Below are 20,207 nucleotides of genomic sequence, written 5' to 3' on the forward strand. Positions count from 1 at the left end.
CCTCTCAGAACATTCCTTAGGATGTCTACTTTCCAAAAAGTGGTAGTTTGGGGGTGTTTTGTACTGCCCTGCCATTTTAGCACTTCATGAAATGAGATAGGCATTCAAAAATTAAAGCTGCGTAAATTTCAGTATTTACACCATAGTTTGTAGACGCTATAACTTTTGCGCAAACCAATAAAAATACGCTCATTGAATTTTTTTTTGTCAAAGACATGTGGCTAAATATATTTTGGCCAAAAAAAAATACATAAATTGAGTATATTGGATATTTTTTAAAAGACAAAGTTGAAAATGTCATTTTTTTTTTGCAAAATTTTTGCTCTTTTTTTATTAATATCGCAAAAAATAAAAAGCGCAGAGGTGATCAAATACCACCAAAAGAAAGCTCTGTTTGTGGGGAAAAAAAGGACGTAAATTTCGTTTGGGTACCACATTGCATGACCGCACAATTGTCAGTTAAAGTCACGCAGTGCTGAGTCGTAAAATACCCCCTGGTCAGAATGGGGGTAAAATCTTCCGAGGCTTAAGTGGTTAAAAAGGACAGTGGGCATAATGTACAGAAAGCAGCATTTGTAACATACTGACCATGATCTAATAAAAAAAAAAGTGTATGTGTGCTAGGCAAAACTAGAAAAAACTTGGCATTCCCACCTGTAGAAGCTTGTCTCAGAGTGTAAGGGGGGTGGGGAGACCACCTCCCAGTGTTCATACAAATAGTGAGTCCAGTACCTTTCCTTTTGTCCCGGGCGAATTGCAGGTCTAAGGGGGGGGGGGGGCACATTTAAGGGTGGATGATCCAGATGTCTGCATGCTGTGGGTTGTTGGGACTCGTTAGTGTTACAAGGTCTCAGGTGTGAATGGGCAGCAGGTGTGTTAAATTTGGTGTTAGTTGAGGTTGGCTAAAGACAATAGTCCATCCAGTTCAGCCTGTGTAGGTGTGTGTGGACGTATTCATTTCCCATACCCCTGAATGTTTTGATCTTGGAGATGTATGTCCAAGAGTCTTTTAAAAGTAGCCATACTCCCCGCAGATACTACTATTTGTGGAAGCAAATTCCACAATCTTATTGCCCTTACTGTAAAAAACCCTTAGCATAGCCTGAGGTTAAATCGCTTCTCCTCTAATCGCATTGAATTGCCTCGTGTCCTCTTGCACGCCTTGCGACTTAAGTTTTTTTTTCTATGCTGAGATCACCGTTGAGGTATTTGTAAATCGCTATCATGTCCCCTCGCAGGCGTCTCTTCTGTAGGGAGAATAAATCGAGCAATTGTAATCGCTCCTCATAATTTAGGTCCTCCAATCCCCTTATTAGCTTAGTTGCCCTTCTTTGGACTCCTTCCAGTTCCAGCACATCCTTTCTGAGGATTGGTGACCAGAACTGGACAGAATACTCCAGGTGTGGCCGGACCAGAGTTTTATAAAGTGGTAGGATTATAGATTTATCTCTGGAATATATCCCCTTCCTTATGCATGCCAATATTCTGCCGGGTGTGGCAGCTGCAGCTTGACATTGCATGCTATTGCTTAGTCTATCTTCAACTAAGACTCCCAGATCTTTCTCCATTCTTGATTCCCCTAGAGGTTCCCCCACTAACGCCTATCTTGCGTTTGTTTTTAGTCCCCAAGTGCAATACCTTTAACTTCTCCACATTAAGGCCTCATGCACACTGGACGTTTTTACAGCTGCTGTTAGCAGCGTCAGACGTTTTTTTTTGCAGCTGCAGAACGCCCATCCATGTTATTCTATGGACTCGTGCACACATAGAGCTTTTAGGAGCTCCAAGTGGCATAGGCGTTTTACAGCTCCAAAAAAAAAACCCAGGAACTGTGCGTTCTGGAGCTGCAGCGTCAAGCTGTAAAAACGTCTGACGCTGCTAAAGGCTGCATAACGTTGCTTAACGTGCGTTAAGCCACGTTATACATTTTTTTTCTTCCATTCAAAATCAATGGTTCCCTATGGGAGCCTATTGATTTGAATGGAAGTCGCACCGCAAGTTGGACCAGGGTGATCCGACTTGCGGCACGACTTGCGCTGTGAGAATCTTGAGGGGGAACTCCACGCCAAAATGGGGAAAAAAACGGCGTGGGGTTCCCCCCCAGGTTCCAATCCAGGCCCTTCGGGTCTGGTATGGAATTTGAGGGTAGCCTCACGCCGAAAAAACGGCGTGGGGTCCCCCCCAAAATCCATACCAGACCCATATCCGAGCATGCAGCCCGGAATGCCAGGAAAGGGGAGGGGACGAGCGAGCGGCCCCACCCCCCCTGGATCATACCAGGCCACACGCCCTCAACATGGGGGGGTGTGGGTGCTTTGGTGCAGGGGGGGCTCTGCACCCCCCACCTCAAAGCACCTTGCCCCCATGTTGATGAGGACAAGGGCCTCATCCCCACAACCCTGGCCGGTGGTTGTGGGGGTCTGCAGGCAGGGGGCTCATCGCAATCTGGAAGCCCCCTTTAACAAGGGGGCCCCCCAGATTCCGGACCCCCTCCCTATGTGAATGGGTATGGGGTACACTGTACCCCTACCCATTCACCCCATAAAAGACAGTGTGTGTAAATAACGACAGGAGACGTTTTGGAAAGTTTATTAAAAATCTTCATCCCGTCTTCTCCCTCTCCGGTCTTCTGCTCTTTTGCTTCTTGTCTTCTCCTCTCCGGTCTTCTGCTCTTTTGCTGTCCGCTCTTCTTGTCTTGTCTTATCCTCTACGGTCTTCTGCTCTTTTGCTGTCGGCTCTTCTTCTTCCTCCGGTCCTCCTCCGACGACGTCTCCGGCGATTATGCTGGTCTCTGCAGCTTCTTATATAGCCATTAGGGGCGTGGCCGCCAGATGACGTCATTGGGAGACCCTGCCCCCTTATGTCACACATGACGTCATCTGTGACATAAAGGGGCGGTGTCTCCAGATGACATCATCTGGCGGCCACGCCCCTAATGGCTATATAATAAGCTGCAGAGACCGGAGACCGGCATAATCGCCGGAGACATCGTCAGAGGAGGACCGGAGGAAGAAGAAGAGCCGACAGCAAAAGAGCAGAAGACCGGAGAGGAGAAGACAAGACAAGAAGAGCGGACAGCAAAAGAGCAGAAGACCGGAGAGGGAGAAGACGGGATGAATATTTTTAATAAACTTTCTAAAACGTCTCCTGTCGTTATTTACACACACTGCCTTTTATGGGGTGCATGGGTAGGGGTACAGTGTACCCCATACCTATTCACATAGGGAGGGGGTCCGGGATCTGGGGGGCCCCCTTGTTAAAGGGGGCTTCCAGATTCCGATGAGCCCCCTGCCCGCAGACCACCGGCCAGGGTTGTGGGGATGAGGCCCTTGTCCTCATCAACATGGGGGCAAGGTGCTTTGAGGTGGGAGGTGCAGAGCCCCCCCTGCCCCAAAGCACCCACACCCCCCCATGTTGAGGGCGTGTGGCCTGGTATGATCCAGGGGGGGTGGGGCCGCTCGCTCGTCCCCTCCCCTTTCCTGGCATGCCGGGCTGCATGCTCGGATAAGGGTCTGGTATGGATTTTGGGGGGGACCCCACGCCGTTTTTTCGGCATGGGGCTACCCTCAAATTCCATACCAGACCCGAAGGGCCTAGTTTGGAACCTGGGGGGGAACCCCACGCCGTTTTTTCCCCATTTTGGCGTGGAGTTCACCCTCAAGATTCTCACAGTGCAGGTCGCGCCGCAAGTCGGATCACCCTGATCCGACCTGCGGTGCGACTTCCATTCAAATCAATAGGCTCCCATAGGAAACCATTGATTTTGAATGGAGGCACAAAAAACGCTGCTAACAGCTACTGTGGCCAAACGTGCAATAACGCTAGTGGAAAAAGCTACTGAAAGCACGTTTTTACAGCTGCTGTTTCCCGGCGTCAAGTAAACAGCTTTGGAGCACGTTTTTATGACGCCCTGTGTGCATGGAGCCTAAACCTCATTTGCCATGTAGTTGCCCACTGTGTTATTTTGTTCACGTCATTCTGTACGATTTCTGCATCATGATGTGAAGTTATTGCCCTGCTTAATTTTGTGTCATCTGCAAAAACTGAGATTGAGCTAGTGATCCCGTCCTCAATTCTATTTATGAATAAATTGAACAAAATTGGTCCCAGGACTGAGCCTTGGGGCACCCCACTTATCATTCCAGACCAGTCTGAGTACACGTATTTATTACCACCCTTTGACACGCCCTTTTAACCAGTTTTCTATCCAAGAGCAAACCTTTTGGTCTAAGCCTGCAGACCTTATTTTGTAAATGAATCATTTGTGGGGGACTGTATCGAATGCCTTCGCAAAATCCAGATACACCACATCCACTGGTCTCCCCCTATCTAGCTCACAGCTCACCTCCTCATAGAATGTTAACAGATTGGTCTGACAAGAACGTCCTTTTGTAAACCCATGCTCATTACTGCTGATGATATTGTTCACTTTAGCAAATTCTTGGATATAGTCCCTTATTATCCCTTCCAGTAATTTACATACTATTGACGTCATGCTGACCAGCCTATAATTTCCCGGGATATGCCTCTGTCCTTTTTTGAATACTAGTATTTTGACAGGAAGTGTACCAAGTGACTGGAGGAAAGCTAACGTGATACCATCTGCAAAGATCAGGAACAGTGGTCTAGATATAACTTTGAGTTCTTTGAGTACTCTCGGATGTACGCCATCCGATCCTGGTGATTTATTTGTTTTTTATCAAGCCTTTTCATGATTTCACCCTCTGTTAGCCATAGCGGCATGTCATGTGAAGTACTGCTAACCATACAGTCATGGTCTGTATACCCCTCCTTTTCCTGTTTAAAGACTGAGGAGAAGAAAGCATTTACCACAGTTGCCTTCTCTGTGTCCTCTGTAACCATCCTCCCATCATTATGTGCGCAACATGCTCTGACCTCGTTTTTTTGCTATTAATATATTTAAAGAATTTCTTAAGGTTCCTTTTACTTTCCTCCGCTATATGTCTCTCGAAGTCGATTTTAGCCTTCTTGATTTCGTATTTACATTTCTTATTCGATTCCTTGTATTGGTGGAAAGCCGATAAAGTCCCCTCCGATTTATATCTCTTTAAGGCCATTTTTTTTTCCCTAATACGTTTTTTTACATTACTGTTTAGCCATCCTGGTTTGGCCTTGGCTCTTCTAAATTTTGTTTCCCATACCACTCTCACTCTCTCATACTGGTCACTGGAATTTCAACATGTCACCTCATGGCAAAGAACTCTGAGGATCTGAAAAAAAGAATTGTTGCTCCACATAAAGATGGCATAGGGTATAAGAAGATTGCCAAGACCCTGAAACTGAGCTGCAGCACGATGGCCAAGACCATACAGCGGATTAACAGGACAGGTCCCACTCAGAACAGGCCTCGTCATGGTTGACCAAAGAAGTTGAGTGCATGTGCTCAGCGTCATATCCAGAGGTTGTCTTTGGAAAATAGATGTATAAGTGCTGCTAGCATTGCTGCAGTGGTTGAAGGGGTGGGAGGTCAGCCTGTCAGTGCTCAGACCATACACCGCACACTGCATCAAATTGGTCTGCATGGCTGTCGTCCCAGAAGGAAGCCTCTTCTTAAGATGATGCACAAGAAAGCCCACAGTTTGCTGAAGACAAGCAGACTAAGGACATGGATTACTAGAACCCTGTCCTGTGGTCTGATGAGACCAAGATAAACTTATTTGGTTCAGATGGTGTCAAGCGCTTGTGGCGGCAACCAGATGAGGAGTACAAAGACAAGTGTGTTTTGCCTACAGTCATGCATGGTTGTGGGAATGTCATGGTCTGGGGCTGCATGAGTGCTGCCGGCACTGGGGAGCTATAGTTCATTGATGGAACCATAAATGCCAATGTACTGTGACATACTGAAGTAGAGCATGATCCCCTCCCTTCGGAGACTGGGCCGGAGGGCAGTATTCCAACATAACACCAAACACACCTCCAAGACGACCACTGCCTTGCTAAGGAAGCTGAGTGTAAAGGTGATGGACTGGCCAAGCATGTCTAAGTCCAGACCTAAGCCTTATCGAGCATCTGTGAGGCATCCTCAAACATAAGGTGGAGGAGTGCAAGGTCTCTAACATCCAGAAGCTCTGTGATGTCGTCATGGAGGAGTGTAAGAGGACTCCAGTGGCAACCTATGAAGCTCTGGTGAACTCCATGCCCAAGAGGGTTGGGGCAGTGCTGGAAAATAATGGTGGCCACACAAAATTTTGACACTTTGTGCCTAATTTGGACACTTTAACTTAGGGGTGTACTCACTTTTGTTGATGGCGGTTTAGACATTAATGGCTGTGTGTTATTTTAAAGGGACAGCAAATTTACACTGTTATACAAGCTGTACACTCACTACTTTACATTGCAGAATAGTGTCAACTCTGCAGTGTTGCCACATGAAAAGATATAATAAAATATTTATAAAAATTTCAGGGTGTACTCATTTTTGTGAGATACTGTATGTGTCAAAACCAAAAAATATTTGGGGTCAGGATAAATAGGAGAAAATAATTTAGTGACATTATTTGGAACATGTTAAATTACGTGAAATATATAATGCCCTAAATCTGAATTTCTTTTACATTTATGTCTATTACTCTGCTTATTATAAAATAAAATATACATTATACATTTTAAATTTTTAAATATGAATTGCCAAATGGAGGCCATATGTTGTAAAATCAGCTGTGAACATCATTTTGCTATGCAAAGCTGCTGTTTTTTCTCAAGTAAACCACTGCATATCAAAATGTTTACAATTTTTGATTACCCTAGGACATGAAACGGTTAAAGACAAGATGTGCAGGAACCCTTTCAGAATCTCTTGGCACTACAAGAAAACAACAAGAGAAGGGCGCACCGACCTTGTGCATTACCACTTAAAAGTTTATTAAAATCAAAGAAGGGTAGCGTACAATATACTCACAAACGTAGCATATGAACAAGCATATAGGACACTTCTCTACTGCTGGATAGCGTGATGGCGTCCTCAAAACCTGATGTGGCTTACGCGTTTCAAGGGAGGCGGTTTTGGCTCTGAGGAAGAGGGTCCTCCCTCGAAACACGTAAGCCACATCAGGTTTTGAGGACGCCATCACGCTATCCAGCAGTAGAGAAGTGTCCTATATGCTTGTTCATATGCTAAGTTTGTGAGTATATTGTACGCTACCCTTCTTTGATTTTAATAAACTTTTAAGTGGTAATGCACAAGGTCGGTGCGCCCTTCTCGTGTTGTTTTCTTGTAGTGCCTTTTGGATACCCTTGGTCCAGAGGGGGGCAGCAAGACCACTTCATTTGTGTCATAAAACCGCCTAGAAGATTCACCTTCCCGCATACCACTTGAGCGCAGGAGAGATATTGTTGTTTTTTGAGAATCTCTTGGCAGCCAGCTTAAAAAGAAAAGAAATGCATAGGTTGCTGACCTCTCCTTGTGAAAATGCTAATTGTCCTTGTTGCCCTGTAGTTCTTTTGTCTTAAGTATTCTTTTTCTCATTAAATATAGATTTTCATTGATGACAAATATTTTTAATGTTATTTTTGCATGTTTTTCCAGCTCGGCTAAGGATGAGTCAGAACAGCCTGGTCCATCTTCTAATGTTTCAGTACCTGATGAATCTGGAAGTGTGCCAGAAGGGGAGGGGAAAGATGAATGTGGGGAGTCGGTGCTTATTGAAGAAGATCTAATACAGCAGAGCCTCAATGATTATGATGTTGGAAGGTACAGCCCCAAACTATTAACCAACCAGGAGCTTCCTTTTGATGCACACATAGTAGACTTTGAGGAAGACCAACAGAGACTGGTATTGTGTAGACAACAGCTGCAAGTGACAGGTAAGATGAGACTATAGTATGCCAACCGTCCTGTGAAAAATTAACTACATCATATAGAATTGTTGACACTTTCAAAATATTTGAAAAAGCAAACATATCTTCATTTAAACAATGCCTATAGATAAAAGTGATAGATCTGAACAAATGGCACATAAAGCTGACATAGTTTAGGCATGGCTCAGACTTGTGTGGCCGTGTTTGGCAGGTAGGGCAGTCTATTCATTTTAACAGGCTGCCCTACTCACAGAAACATGGGGGAAGAAGTCCCCAACCCTTTTTTTTTTTTTTTTTTTTTTATGCAGCACCATATGTTTTTGTTTACATGAGAACTAGGGCATTTTGCCGATTTGTGGGGATGCTATTAGGAAGTAGAGCAGCCTGTTTCTCACACGTGTCGGGAACGCGTGCAGTTGTCACACCTAATGAAATGAACTTATCCTTCCTTATTTAGCCTTGTAATCTAAATTAACAAAAATGCAGATTTTTAATGTGGAGAAAATAAGTAGACCCCTACATTTACCACCATATTATGTCCATTGATTAGAATTTGCAATTAGAACTGGGTGTTACAGATTAGATGCCTTAACCCTTGGTCCACCCAGACCCTACACCAATTTTTTTGGTTTGAGAGGGCCTGGTCAGCTTGTGGTCATTGAGTCATTCTGAATCATGTCAAAGTGTGCTTGAAAATGTGAGACCATCTGTCCAAAAGTTTGATGTTTACCTAAAAATAGATCTTTAAACACATTAATTAGAATACCACTTGACCTCCGGAAGGTTTTACCCCCTTTAATTACCAGGGCATTTTTTGCTATTCAGCACTGTGCTACTGTAACTGGAAATTGTGCAGCAACACTGTATTGTCATGCAAATTACAATACAGTGTTGTAAATTGTCATGAAACACTGTACGCAAATGAAATTTATAAAAAAATTTTAACACAAATGGAGCATTGTTTTGATGGCATTTGACCACCACTGAGTTTATTATGATAAAAAAAAAAAACTAAATTTTCTACTTTTTGTTAAAAAACCTATCCAATAAAATCAAACTTCTTCATAAATTTAGGCCAAAATGTATTCTGCTACATATATGTGTGACTGAGCCTGCAGCTACCGCTCCGCCACAATAAATGTACTGTAGCGGGTGGCAAGGGGTTAACCGCTTGCCAACCGTATATATACCGCAACAAGGTGGCTCTGCTGCTCAGGATCACGTACTAGGTACTCTCCCAGGTCTGGGGGACACTTGCCAGCGGCTGTCTGCTTTCGTTATGATTAGACAGTGGGAGCTGATCAGCGGATATGGCAGGCTCAATGTCCACCGACACCCACCGATGCTTCGGTACACAGGCAGAATGGCAGTCTGCCTATGTAAACAAGGCAGAACGCCGTTTTGTCAGTACAGAAAGCATAGATTCTCTGTCACTGCTAAGCGGGGACATCAATCCATGCCTTCCCCTAGTGCAAGCACCTCCCCCTCAGTAGTAAAACACTGGTCAGGCACACATTTGACCCTTTCATTGCCCCTGGTATAAACCCTTTCCCTGCCAGTGTCATTCGTACAGTGACAGTGCATATTTTTGTATCACTGTATTAGTGCCACTGGTCCCCAAAAAGTGTCAGTGTCCTGACTGTCCACTGCAATGTCTCTGATCACCGCCATTACTAGTAAAAAAATAAATAAAATCCAATACCACCAAAGAAAGCTCTATTTGTGGGAAAAAAAAGACATACATTTTGTTTAGGTACAGCGTTGCACAATCGCGCAATTGTCGGTTAAAGTAACGCAGTGCCGTATGGCAAAAAAATGGCCTGGTCATGAAGGTGGGGGGGGTAAACTGTCCGGGGGTCAAGGAGGTTAAGCACACTCAAAAAGCTATAAAGAAGCGACTTAAAAAATTAGAGGGGTATGGACTAGGCTAGTCAAAACCGTGATTTGAAGTCCATTGAAATGGGAAAGGGGGGACGGGTTTGAGAGTGGGATAATTATGGGCAGTTCACATAAGGAAAAAAAACTGCAAACCTCTTGCTTCTGAAGGAAGTGTACATGGAGTTGTCAAATGTTTCACAAAGTTAGTCGGTTAGATGCAATGGTTGTGAGGCCCATCAATTTTTTGAGTGGCGAAAACCGTTCACCGCCTTCAGGCTTTTAACCACTTGCCGACTGCCGCACGACTATTTACGTCGGCAGTCAGCCCCTCACAGCAAAGCAACATAGGGCTACGTCGCCAGCCTGTAAGGGTTTTGGGAGCGAGCGCGCCGACGGATGCGCTCCCGCTCGGTCACGGACCCCCCTGCAAGTGTGGGTCCGCCGGGCACTCGCGATCGTCCGTGACAGCGGGAGAAAGGCAGGCGGCTAGTGTAAGAATGGTGATCAAACGGTTCTACTATGTAGGACCGTTGATCACTGTTCTTAAACATCAAGCCACAGCCAATCACAGTTAGAAACACGCCCCTAGGGACACACTTAACCCCTCCCTCTCAAAAAAGTTAACCCCTTCACTGCCAGTGTCATTTTTACAGTAACAGTGCATATGTATAGCACTGATTACTGTAGTAATGTCACTGGTAACCCCAAAAGTGTCAAAAATGTGAGTCAAGGGTCCGATCTGTCCGCCCCAATGCCACAAAAAAAAACTGCAGATCGCCGCCATTACGCGTTAAAAAAAAACAAAATATGACAAAAATCTTTTTTTTTGTTAGTAAACGCAATAACTTTTGCGCAAAGCAATCAAAATACGCTTTTTGCCATTTTTTTTTTTTTTTTACCAAACATATGGTAAAAAAAAAAAAATTGGCCTAAAATGTTAAAAAATTTAGATTTTTACTTTTTTTTTTTTGGGAATTTCATATAAAAAAAATGTGAAAAATATTATTTTTGCAAAATTGACGCTATTTTTTTGTTTATAGCGCATGATCAAAAAATCGCACAGGTGATCAAATGCCACCAAAAGAAAGCTCTGTTTGTGGGAAAAAAAGGACGTCAAATTCGTTTAGGTACAGCGTCGAATGAGCGCGCATTTGTCCGTTAAAGTCACGCAGTGCCGAATCGCAAAATAGGCCCTGGTCAGGAAGGGGGTAAAATCTTCCAGGGCTTAAGTGGTTAATGGGCGTAAATTGCTCATTTCACTTCCTCACCACCTATGACAGTTTTGGAGGCCCCTAAATGCCAAGATAGCACAACCCCCCCCCCCCCCCCCCCCAAATTATCGCTTTTTGGAAAGTAGACACCGCACAGAATTGGATAAGAGGCATGGTGATTATTTTGCAGATTTAATATTTTGTCACAAGGTTATAAAAATAAAAAAATAAAAATAAAAAATACAATTTTGTTCTTTCTTCATTTTCCCAAAAAATGTGGCAACAAAAGAAATCTGCAAAATGCTCACCATGGCTCTTAGCAAATACCTTGGGGTGTTTACTTTCCGAAAAGGGGTAATTTGGGGGGGGGGGGGGTTGTGTTATCTTGGCAGGAAGTAAAATGAGCAATTTACACCCTGAGACTGCGTGGGGGAGCCAGAGGGGGATCGCACAGACAGCGTGTAGAGATACTGACAGGGGGAGGCTGCAGGATCTTGCATCAGACAAAGGCAGATAAGCAGTTGATCTAAGAGTACTTAGTACCTGCAAGTATCTTGGTACTGGGAGAAGTACCTTAGCAACCGGGAAAAATACCTTAGCAACCGGGAAGAAATTCTTTAGCAACCGGGAAAAAAATACCTTAGCAACTGGGAGAAATACCTTAGCGACCGGGAAAAATACCTTAGCGACCGGGAGGAATACCTTAGCGACCGGGAGGAGTGCGGTTGCGACTGGGGGGAGTGCAGTAGCGACTGGGAGTAATACCTCTGAGTGTCCGTGAGTGCCTCAATGAGTGTCAGTGAGTGTCGCGGAGTACCAGAGGGTGAGAAAGTAGAGTTAGGAAGCTAGAAAACAGCCACACAGGACAGACTTAAATTACTGAATCCCTATTAGTTTAGTAGGTACAATGCTTAGCGGGTGTGGAGATGCGATTCGGTGTACATCTTGTGGCATGTATATGTTCTCTATCAGGCAATCAAGGGCGAATACAGCTGCACATATTGTTAGCACATTGCTTCCCTGGAAGCTCAGGTCCTGAATCTAGAAGCAACTGGCAAGACTGGGAAGAATGTCCATACTGAAAGAGAGCTGGGATCGTACCCGTCAGGTGCAGACAAGGGCCTGCACAGAGAAGGGCGGAGATACAGGGGTGCAGGCATCAGAGCAGAGTAGATGGGTGACAGGAGGGGTAGAAATAGAGCAAGGCAAGGAGGCCGGTACTGGGCTGGAGCACCCCAATAAATACACCCTGTTGCATGATGTTGGGGAAACCAGTCAGGGACTAGCTGTCAGGGGAAGAACTCCTCCAGTGAGGGCGGGAGAAAGGGAAAGGAAAGACAGAGTTCTGGTGGTAGGGGACTCAATTATAAGACAGACAAACAGGGCAATCTGTCTCAAAGACTGTAAGTGCCGAAATGTCTGTTGTTTACCGGGCGCTTGGGTTCGGCACATCACGGATCGGGTGGACAGAGTACTGGACGGGGCTGGGGAAGACCCAGCTGTCATGGTACACGTGGGTACCAATGATATAGGCAGAGGAATATGGAGAGTCCTAAAAAACTATTTCAGGGACTTAGTAGCTAAGTTGAGGAGTAGGACTTCCAAGGTATTATTTTCAGAAATACTAGTTGTACCTCGAGCCACACCAGAGAGGCAGCGGGAGATTAGGGAAGTAAACAAGTGGCTAAGGAGCTGGTGTAGTAAGGAGGGTTTCGGGGTCCTGGAGAACTGGGCCAACTTCTCAGTCGGCTACTGCCTCTTTAGTAGGGACGGATTGCACCTAAATGGAGAGGGTGCAACCGTACTGGGTGAGAAGATGGCCAACAAGTTAGAGGGGCTTTTTAACTAGTTGATGGGGGGGGGGGGGGGGTACAGATGTAGAATCAGCCAGCGGGGGGAGCAAGGTTCAGCGGGCACAAATGGGGACATTGGCGGTAGGGTGTTCAGAGTTCCTAAACCCAAGGTGGGTATGGGGAAAAACCTCAAGAGCAGCCTAAAAACATCAAACGAGGATATAGCATGCATCCGGTCAAAATTATGAGGTTTGTATACCAATGCTAGAAGCCTGGCCAACAAGATGGGAGAGCTGGAGCTGCTGATGTATGAGGAGGACCTAGCTTTTGTGGGGATTACAGAGACTTGGTTAGAAAGCTCTCATGATTGGATGGCGACCATTCAGGGGTATTCCCTTTTCTGCAGAGATAGAGAAGGTAAAAAAAGGGGGAGGGGTATGTCTGTATATTAAGAACAGTGTACAGGTAAATATAAGGGACGATATTAATTAAGTCATGGGGGGGGGGCGTGACCGGATGTGATCGAGGCCAGACGTGTCTCAGCGGAGCTCCCGGCTTATCCTGCCATTATCCCTTTTTGGGGTGCTTTTGACGATTATCCTGTGGTCCCTTGCCGTGGGGGAGTCCCTCCGTACTTCTGAGATGCCCACCTCTGCCTCCAAATCTCACCGCAGACAGCAGGCGGACCAGAGGCAGACCCGCTCCGCTCGCGGCCTAGGCCAAGGCTCCGCCATCTTGGAGTCGTCATCCGTCCCGCAGCGTGCCTGGAGAGCGGGCGCGAAAATGGAGACCGCGCAGCAGGGAGCTGCATTTCCTCCGGAGACACCACCGACAGCCTCACAGCCCTCTCCCTTGCTGTAGGAGCAGGACCAGAGAGCCATAACGGCCCCCATCCTAGCGGCCATAGATAGCTGCAAGGCGGCACTAATGGTCAAGATAGACCACCTAGCATCAGAATGTACGCTTATCCGCCATGACCTAGATAAAATGCGGGGCCGCATCACCACGGCTGAGGAAAGAATCTCTGAGGTGGAAGACAGTACCCACGCACATGCCAACCAATTGTCCGAATTGCAACACCTGGTTAAATCCCTGCAACACCGGGCTGATGATGCGGAGGACCGACAGCGACGCAACAGTGTAAGGGTGGTGGGACTCCCTGAAGGGGTGGAGGGGACTAAACCGGCCATTTTTGCAGAACAATTCTTTAAACCGCTTCTTTCCCTTGCTGACCTCCCCCCTACATATGTCGTGGAGCGTGCACACCGCGTCCCCATGGGAGCTAGGCTGCCAGGCGCCCCGCCACGGCCTTTCCTGGTTAAATTCCTTAACTATAGGGACGGCGACATGCTCCTGTCGGAAGCCAGGAAACACCAAGATCTGCATTTTGAGAACACCCGGATTTTGCTCTTTCCTGACTTTTCGGCTGAGACTCAGAGAAAACGTTGATCGTTTACAGAGGTCCGCAAGCGTCTCCGGGATAAAGAGATAAAGTACAGTATGTTGTACCTCAGCAGGCTCTGGATCCAGTACAACGGTGCTGTCAAGTTTTATGAATCCCCTCCGGAGGTCTCAGACTGGCTGGATGGCCTGCGCTAGTTTGACCTGCGCGTGTTGGCGACTCCTCGTCTAGATTCTTAGGTGGCACTGTACTTTTTCCTATCTTGCTACCTCACATATATGCCTGTTTTATTTTCTGCCTCTTGCCCTTTTGCCTGCCGGGCTATACTTCTCCATACAGTGGGGATCGAAAGTTTGGGCAACCCGGGTAAAAATTTGTATTAATGTGCATAAAGAAGCCAAGGAAAGATGGAAAAATCTCCAAAAGGCATCAAATTACAGATTAGACATTCTTATAATATGTCAACAAAAGTTTGATTTTATTTCCATCATTGACACTTTCAAAATGACAGAAAACAAAAAAATGGTGTCTGCAAAAGTTTGGGCACCCTGCAGAGTTAATATCTTGTACTGCCCCCTTTGGCAAGTATCACAGCTTTTAAACGCTTTTTGTAGCCAGCCAAGAGTCTTTCAATTCTTGTTTGAGGTATCTTTGCCCATTCTTCCGTACAAAAGTCTTCCAGTTCTTTAAGATTTCTGGGCTGTCTATCACGCACTGCTCTTTTAAGGTCTATCCATAGATTTTCAATTATGTTGAGGTCAGGAGATTGTGAAGGCCATGGCAAAACCTTCAATTTACGCCTCTTGATGTAAGCCCCCGTGGATTTTGAGGTGTGTTTAGGATCATTATCCATTTATAGAAGCCATCCTCTCTTTAACTTCAGCTTTTTCACAGATGGCATCAAGTTACCATCCAAAATTTGCTGAAATTTTATTGAATCCATTTTTCCTTCTACTCGTGAGATGTTCCCTGTACCACTGGCTGCAATACAACCCCAAAGCATGATTGATCCACCCCTATGCTTAACAGTTGGACAGAGGTTCTTTTCATTAAATTCTGTGCACCTTCTTCTCCAAATGTACCTTTGCTCATTCCGGCCAAAAAGTTCAATTTTAACCTCATCGGTCCACAGAACTTGTTTCCAAAATGCATCAGGCTTGTCTATATGTTCTAATTTGTGAATGAAAAAAAGGTGCGCGAACCAATAAACTAAGTGTAAAAGCAGCACTGTGAATAATTAGAAATGCATAAAAAATGTACCATATAAATAATATGTTACAAAAGTGCGCTAATATAAAACAAGAGAACAAAACTTTCCATAGTGTGAAATCAAAATCGAATCAACAACTAGAAATAAAGTCTTTTGCATCCAGAAGAAAGTGTTCCCAAATTAAGGAAAACCAACCGATGAATGATGAGTGTTAGGAAGTGATGTAGGGTGGGTGTGACATCTTCCCAAAAAACAATCCAAAAAAGTGACTTGAAAGAAGTATACAATTTTGTGATGACACCCGGTGATATGAGTGGACTCTTACCACATTCGAGAGAGATGGAAGCATATACTGTGCTATCCAAGGGGTGAGGATGCCACCAGGGAGATCATACCAAAAATAAGAAGGGACTTATTTGCTAGTGCCCTCTGACCGCCATTAAGTCTGTCCAGCAAACTCTGAAAGTTGTCCCGCCGCTCCGTTTGTTGTAGCCGGAATGCGTACTGATTCTCAACTGTGCTGACTGCAAGGCAAGAGTGCTCATATGATTACGGATTTCCAAACACATGAAATCTGAACCCGCTCCCTCATCCTGTCTATATGTTGTAAGCTGGGGAACAGGTAGCGGGTGCAAAACCCCCTGGGAAGAGTCTTTAAGGCACAGATACCAAATCCTCTGATGTAGTGACAAACAGTGCGGTGTTTATTGGTGCTATATACAAGTTTATAAACAGGTGCTGTACAGTGCTTTAAGGAAAACAAACAGGAATACTAATAATAAACAAAATCCTAGCCGTGTCCCGGCGCTTACTACACACAATGTAGTCCCTAACTAACCCAGACTGAGCAAGCCTACAGCTTGTCAGCTTCCAAAGACAGACACAGGTAGTTTTACTGACCTTCCGCTCTCATAGACAAAACGTTGTCTTGTGTTCCCAGGCTGAGAGAGCACTGCTGTTTGTCTCAGGTGAGATTAAATTGGCCTGGTGAAGAGGGCCAAGATCCAAACTGGATCATGGCTCAGAGATCCCTAAAGGTATAGGAGAGATGCCTGGGTGATGTATAAACCCCGAACAGGACTTTTCCTGGCTCTCTCTGGGACACTCTGCTACATATCCCCCCCCCCCCCCCTTGTTTCAACCCCAGGGTTGGAACACCTGTGGCCAAACAGGAGTGAACACGGGACAGGGCATCTACATTCCCCATCTCAACACCTGGCCTGTGTTTTACAGTGAAGGAGTAATCTTGTAGAGCCAAAAACCACCAGTTCACCCGTCTATTAGTCTCCTTCTTTTGGGCCATCCATTTCAGAGGAGCATGGTCAGTTATCAAATCAAACTGACGCCCTAACAGATAGTACCTTAGTGCGTCCAAGGCCCACTTTATGGCTAAACATTCCTTTTCAATGACTGCATACTTTCTCTCGTGTTCATTAAGCTTTCTGCTCAGGTACACCACAGGGTGTTCTTCCCCATTGTGTACCTGTGACAATACGGCCCCAATACCTACATCAGACGCATCCATCTGAACCCAAAAATCCTTGGAGAAATCAGGGGAGTACAACACTGGCTGTGCACAAAGAGCCTTCTTTAAGACTTGGAAAGACTCCTCTGCTATTGGGGACCATTTCACCATTACTGATTCTTTCCCTTTAGTAAGGTCGGTCAGTGGGGCAGCTAGAGTTGCAAAATTCGGGATAAACCTCCTATAGTACCCTGCAATTCCAAGAAAGGCTCTGACCTGCTTCTTGTTTGCAGGACGTGGCCATTCTAGGATGGCTTCTACTTTGTTTAACTGAGGTTTAATGACTCCACGACCAATAGTGTAGCCCAAATACCTGGCTTCCTCTAAACCAATGGCACATTTTTTTGGGTTTGCTGTAAAACCTTCCTTGAAGAGGGAATCCAGAACTGCCTGTACACGGGGCAAGTGAGACTCCCAGTCAGTGCTATGTACCACTATATCGTCCAGATAGGCAGCTGCATACTGTCGGTGAGGTCTTAGGGTCCTGTCCATGGCCCTCTGAAATGTCGCAGGGGCATTTTGCAACCCAAAAGGCATTTTTTTATACTGAAACGAACCCTCTGGGGTAACAAACGCAGTCTTTTCTTTGGCGCTACCAGTCAGGGGTATTTGCCAATATCCTTTGGTCAAGTCTAAAGTAGTTAGATAGCGGGCTTTGCCAAGTCTGTCTAGAAGTTCGTCCACTCTGGGCATTGGGTATGTGTCAAACTTTGTCACTGCATTCAGTTTTCTGAAGTTGTTACAGAATCTCCCAAGTACCATCAGGTTTTGGGACTAAAACGATGGGGCTAGACCAGTCACTATTGGATTCCTCAATGACATCTAGCTCCAGCATCCTTTTTACTTCATCGCTAATGTCCTTTCTCCTCGCTTCGGGAATTCGGTACGGTTTGAGCTTGACACGGACCCCAGGTTCAGTAACAATATCATGCTGAACTGCTGAAGTCGTACTAGGTAACTCAGAAAATTTCTCTCTATTCCTTATCAGGAACTCTCTAGCTTCTTTTTTTTTGGGAATAAGACAGGGTGTCTGGAACCGTGACCTCAGGGACCAGAGGGGACTCAGTAACCCTAGAGGTCACCGGGACGGACCTCGCAGTTAAGGCCAGCCTATCCTTCCAGGGCTTTAACAGATTAATATGGTAAATCTGCTCTGGCTTCCTTTTTCCTGGTTGATGCACTTTATAATTGACCTCCCCAACTCTTTCCAATACTTCGAAGGGGCCCTGCCACTTAGCTAGGAACTTGCTCTCGACAGTGGGAACTAACACCAGGACCCTGTCACCAGGTGAGAAGACACGGAGTCGGGCTCCCCTGTTGTATATTCTCTGTTGGGCTGCCTGGGCCTGCAGTAACTGTTCCTTTACCATAGGCATGATCGCTGCAATCCTGTCCTGCATTTGAGAGATGTGCTCAAAGACACTTTTGTGGGGTGTCTGCTCCCCTTCCCAGGTTTCCTTGGCTATGTCTAAAAGTCCCCTAGGGTGTCTCCCATAAAGCAATTCAAAAGGAGAGTATCCCGTAGAGGACTGGGGTACTTCCCTGATGGCGAACATCAAGTACGGAATCAAGAAGTCCCAGTTTTTTCCATCCTTGTCCACAACTTTTTTTAACATACTCTTTAAGGTTTTATTGAAGCGTTCTACAAGGCCATCAGTTTGAGGGTGGTATACGGAGGTTCGCAACTGGGTCACCTTAAATAACTTGCACAATTCTTTAGTTATTCGTGACATAAATGGGGTGCCCTGGTCCGTAAGGATCTCCTTAGGGACCCCAACGCGACTGAACACCATGAACAACTCTTTAGCAATGTTCTTAGCGGATGCAGTGCGTAAGGGAACTGCCTCGGGTTAACGGGTAGCATAATCCATGATCACAAGAATGTGCTCCACCAGGTTGTCTGCCGACTTGGGGTCTCCTTGACTCAACCACTTCTGCAAAGGTGTTGGTAATGACCTCAGGAACCGATCCATGACTACACGCTCCACTATTTGTGGCCCAGACAAGGACTCCGGCTGTAGCCATTTTCGCGCCAGGTGGATTAGGTCAGACATCTGTGATCTTGGGGGCCTCTCATCTCGGAAAGGACCAGCTGTTGACCCGCTGGGCTCGAACGGCCAAGTTGACACCGAGACGCGCCAGGATTTCCTGCTTGACCTTTTCATACTCTCCTGCATCCACGGACTCTAAATCGTAATAGGCCTTCTGCGATTCCCCAGTAAGTAAGGGAGCGATCAATCCTGCCCACTGGGTTTTGGGCCAGCCTTCCCTCCTCAGCGGTTCTCTCAAATGTAACCAGAAAGGCCTCTGGGTCATCATCAGCAGTCATCTTGGACAGGAAGCGACCAACATGGATGACTGAGGAGCGGTCTCTAACTGTTTCTGATTTCACAGCAGGCTCCTGTGTAAGTGTCTGCACCACCTCAACCAGCACCTTTCTGTCTGCTTCTGCAGCACTTGCCAGTTTTTGAAACATCAACTGGGTTTGATTTTGTACAGCACCAATCTGTTGTTGAAGCAAAGAGTTTGCTTGCTGCGTTTTTTCCTGTATAACACCAATCTGTTGTTGAAGCAAAGAGTTTGCTTGCTGTTGTGCAGCGTTTGCTCGTTGCTGTGCAGCGTTGGATTGCTGCTGTGCAGCGTTGGAGACCACCAACTGTTTGAGGATTTCCTCCATGTTTAGTCACTCCAGATACTGGCCCTTTAAGTAGTAGCTTACTACCAGTGCCCGCAGGCCTCCACCATATGTAAGCTGGGGAACAGGTAGCGGGTGCAAAACCCCCTGGGATGAGTCTTTAAGGCACAGATAGCAAATCCTCTGATGTAGTGACAAACAGTGCGGTGTTTATTGGTGCTATATACAAGTTTATAAACAGGTGCTGTACAGTGCTTTAAGAAAAACAAACAGGAATACTAATAATAAACAAAATCCTAGCCGTGTCCCGGCGCTTACTACACACAATGTAGTCCCTAACTAACCCAGACTGAGCAAGCCTACAGCTTGTCAGCTTCCAAAGACAGACACCGGTAGTTTTACTGACCTTCCGCTCTCATAGACAAAACGTTGTCTTGTGTTCCCAGGCTGAGAGAGCACTGCTGTTTGTCTCAGGTGAGATTAAATTGGCCTGGTGAAGAGGGCCAAGATCCGAACTGGATCATGGCTCAGAGATCCCTAAAGGTATAGGAGAGATGCCTGGGTGATGTATAAACCCCGAACAGGACTTTTCCTGGCTCTCTCTGGGACACTCTGCTACAATGTTCATTTGCAAAGTTCAAACGCTGATTTTTGTGGTGAGGACGTAGAGCAGGTTTTCTTCTGATGACGCTTCCATGAAGACTATATTTGTACAAGTATCTCTTTATAGTGGAA

At 45.8% G+C, this 20,207-nt stretch overlaps 1 protein-coding gene across 1 annotated transcript in view; it reads left to right on the forward strand.

The window, feature by feature from the left end:
- CACTIN (cactin, spliceosome C complex subunit) overlaps positions 1 to 20,207 on the forward strand; it is a 473,103-nt gene that overhangs the window by 380,583 nt on the left and 72,313 nt on the right. The window contains exon 9 of the mRNA XM_082243969.1: positions 7,547 to 7,824. Coding sequence (XP_082100095.1) covers positions 7,547 to 7,824 — 278 coding nt within the window. The remainder of the gene's footprint in view (positions 1 to 7,546; positions 7,825 to 20,207) is intronic.

Source organism: Pelophylax lessonae (assembly GCF_965119305.1).
Source record: "Pelophylax lessonae genome assembly, chromosome: 1".
NCBI classification, from domain to species: Eukaryota; Metazoa; Chordata; class Amphibia; order Anura; family Ranidae; genus Pelophylax; species Pelophylax lessonae.